At 71.5% G+C, this 1,882-nt stretch overlaps 1 protein-coding gene across 1 annotated transcript in view; it reads left to right on the forward strand.

Annotated features, from left to right (window-relative positions):
* The window catches only part of CHLNCDRAFT_134099 (expressed protein), a gene marked incomplete at both ends in the record, with an annotated part of 4,099 nt that overhangs the window by 1,127 nt on the left and 1,090 nt on the right, over window positions 1-1,882 (forward strand). Inside the window, 6 exons of the mRNA XM_005847624.1 lie at window positions 252-353; window positions 531-642; window positions 885-994; window positions 1,165-1,399; window positions 1,520-1,590; window positions 1,754-1,846. Coding sequence (XP_005847686.1) covers window positions 252-353; window positions 531-642; window positions 885-994; window positions 1,165-1,399; window positions 1,520-1,590; window positions 1,754-1,846 — 723 coding nt within the window. The remainder of the gene's footprint in view (window positions 1-251; window positions 354-530; window positions 643-884; window positions 995-1,164; window positions 1,400-1,519; window positions 1,591-1,753; window positions 1,847-1,882) is intronic.

The following is a 1,882-nucleotide window of genomic DNA, read 5'->3' on the forward strand; positions in this document are numbered from 1 at the left end:
GTTCCCAAACCCGCAGGTGGGGGGGGGAGGGAGGCTGGGGGTGGGGAGGGGCGGGGCCGTCCTTGGGCTGCTGCACTGGTCCCCAGGCCGGCCTCATGTGGTGTTGATGGCGGTGGCGGGGTGCCAGCATGGACGCAGGGTGATTGGTGCGTTGCGGGACGTGTAGGGAGAGGGCCGTGGATGGCATCTATGCGCCGCGCGAGAGCCGCGTTCAGAGGCCGCCGCCGCCGCGTGCTGCCCCACGCCCGCAGGCGCCCCCCAGCCGGCAGCTCACCCACTGCGTGTTTCTGGCCTACAAGACGCTGGCCAACACGGCGCCCTCGTGCCGCGTGTGGCTGGACGGCGCGCGAGCGGTGAGCCCCGGGCCGTGGCGGCCGGGTGCCTCCCCTTGCTGGGCCTTCCCCGCCGCCGCTGATACGCCTCCCTTGCCTGGTGTCTCTTGTGCTGCCAACCCCATGGCTGGACACAGGAGGGTATGGAGGCCACCCCCTCACCAGCTGCCGCTCTTTTGTCTATGCCTGTGTGTGCAGCGCGAGGTGTACAACCCCAAGGCCGAGGCCCGGCTGCAGCCCAGCGGCGGCGGCGGGCCGCGCGTGGCGCAGGCGGGCATCACCCTGCACCGCAAGCACGAGCTGCCCTCGGGTGGGTGGCAGCTGGTTGGCGGGAGAGGGGAAGCTGGCTGCGCGGGGAAGGTGGTGGTGGGCTGAGTTGTTGCAGCTGCCGGGCATGGCTGCGTAGGGCTGGGGGGGGCAGCGCAGGAGAGCAAGCAGCGAGGGGAAAGGGGTGCATTGGGCGAGAGGGCGCACCTGCCGGGCAGATCTGGTCGGGGTGCCTCCTGAGGGGATGCACAGCGCAGCCCCCGCCTCTGTTGCTGTGCCGCGCAGGCGTGTACACCACGGGCGGGCATGCAGGCGGCGGCATGAACCCTCCCGAGGGCTACACTTTCTACCTGCGCCCCGACGACGGCAGGCAGATGTCCATCAATGCCCTGGATGTGAGCTGCGGGGAGGCAGAGGGCGGCGGCATGGCATTCCTCCTTTGCGTCCTGCTGGCTGAGCGCAGCAGGGGCAGCTGGCAGGGGCTGGTGGCAGGCGCCGGTGGCTGCTTGATTCCTCTGCCACCTCCTCCCTTCTTGCTGGCTGCACCCGCCTGGTTGTGCCGCAGAAGCTGATCCGTACCGTCAACAACCGCGGCTTCCCGGTGGATGCATCCCCCGCAAGCGGCGGTCCCGCGGCCGCGGCAGGAGCGGCGGCGGCGGGGCCCGCGGCCGCCGCCGCCCAGCAGCAGCAGCCGGCGGCGCGGCCGCAGCTGCCGCCGGCGCAGGCGGGACCGCTGTACAGCAGCCTAATGGGGGTGGCGGCAGGGGCGACGGCGGCGAGCATGGCCAACACGCCAGGAAGTGAGTAGAGAGGAGCTGGGGGCTGCCCGCCTGCTCCCCGGCCTGGCGCACTCCCAGCGCCCAGTCTCTTTGCCTGATGCCGACATGCCGCCGCCCTGCTGCCCCCGCTCCGCCCCGCAGCGTGGAGCACACAGGAGGCGGCGCAGCAGGACGGCACCGAATCAGATGAGCAGATTGCGCGGCGGCTGCAGGTGTGTGTAGGTGCTAGGTGTGCAGCCCCGCCTGCCAGCCAGCCAGCCTGGCCTGTCAGCTACAGAGGTGGCCGGCGGTTTGCAGTCGTTGCTGCCGCGCCAGGTAGGGCTACAAGCCGACTTGCGCTGGCCCCTTGCCACCTGCCCTTGCCTCCCCAACCAGCCCTGGCTGCTGGGCCTTGGTGCTGCCAACATCTGCTGCCCTTTTGTGCCCGCCCTGTGTCGGCCCTGGGTGCAGGAGGAGTATGATGCTGAGGTGGCGCGCCAGCTGCAGGAGCAGGGCGGCGGCGGG

The sequence above is a fragment of the Chlorella variabilis genome (genome assembly GCF_000147415.1).
Source record: "Chlorella variabilis unplaced genomic scaffold CHLNCscaffold_10, whole genome shotgun sequence".
Taxonomy (NCBI): domain Eukaryota; kingdom Viridiplantae; phylum Chlorophyta; class Trebouxiophyceae; order Chlorellales; family Chlorellaceae; genus Chlorella; species Chlorella variabilis.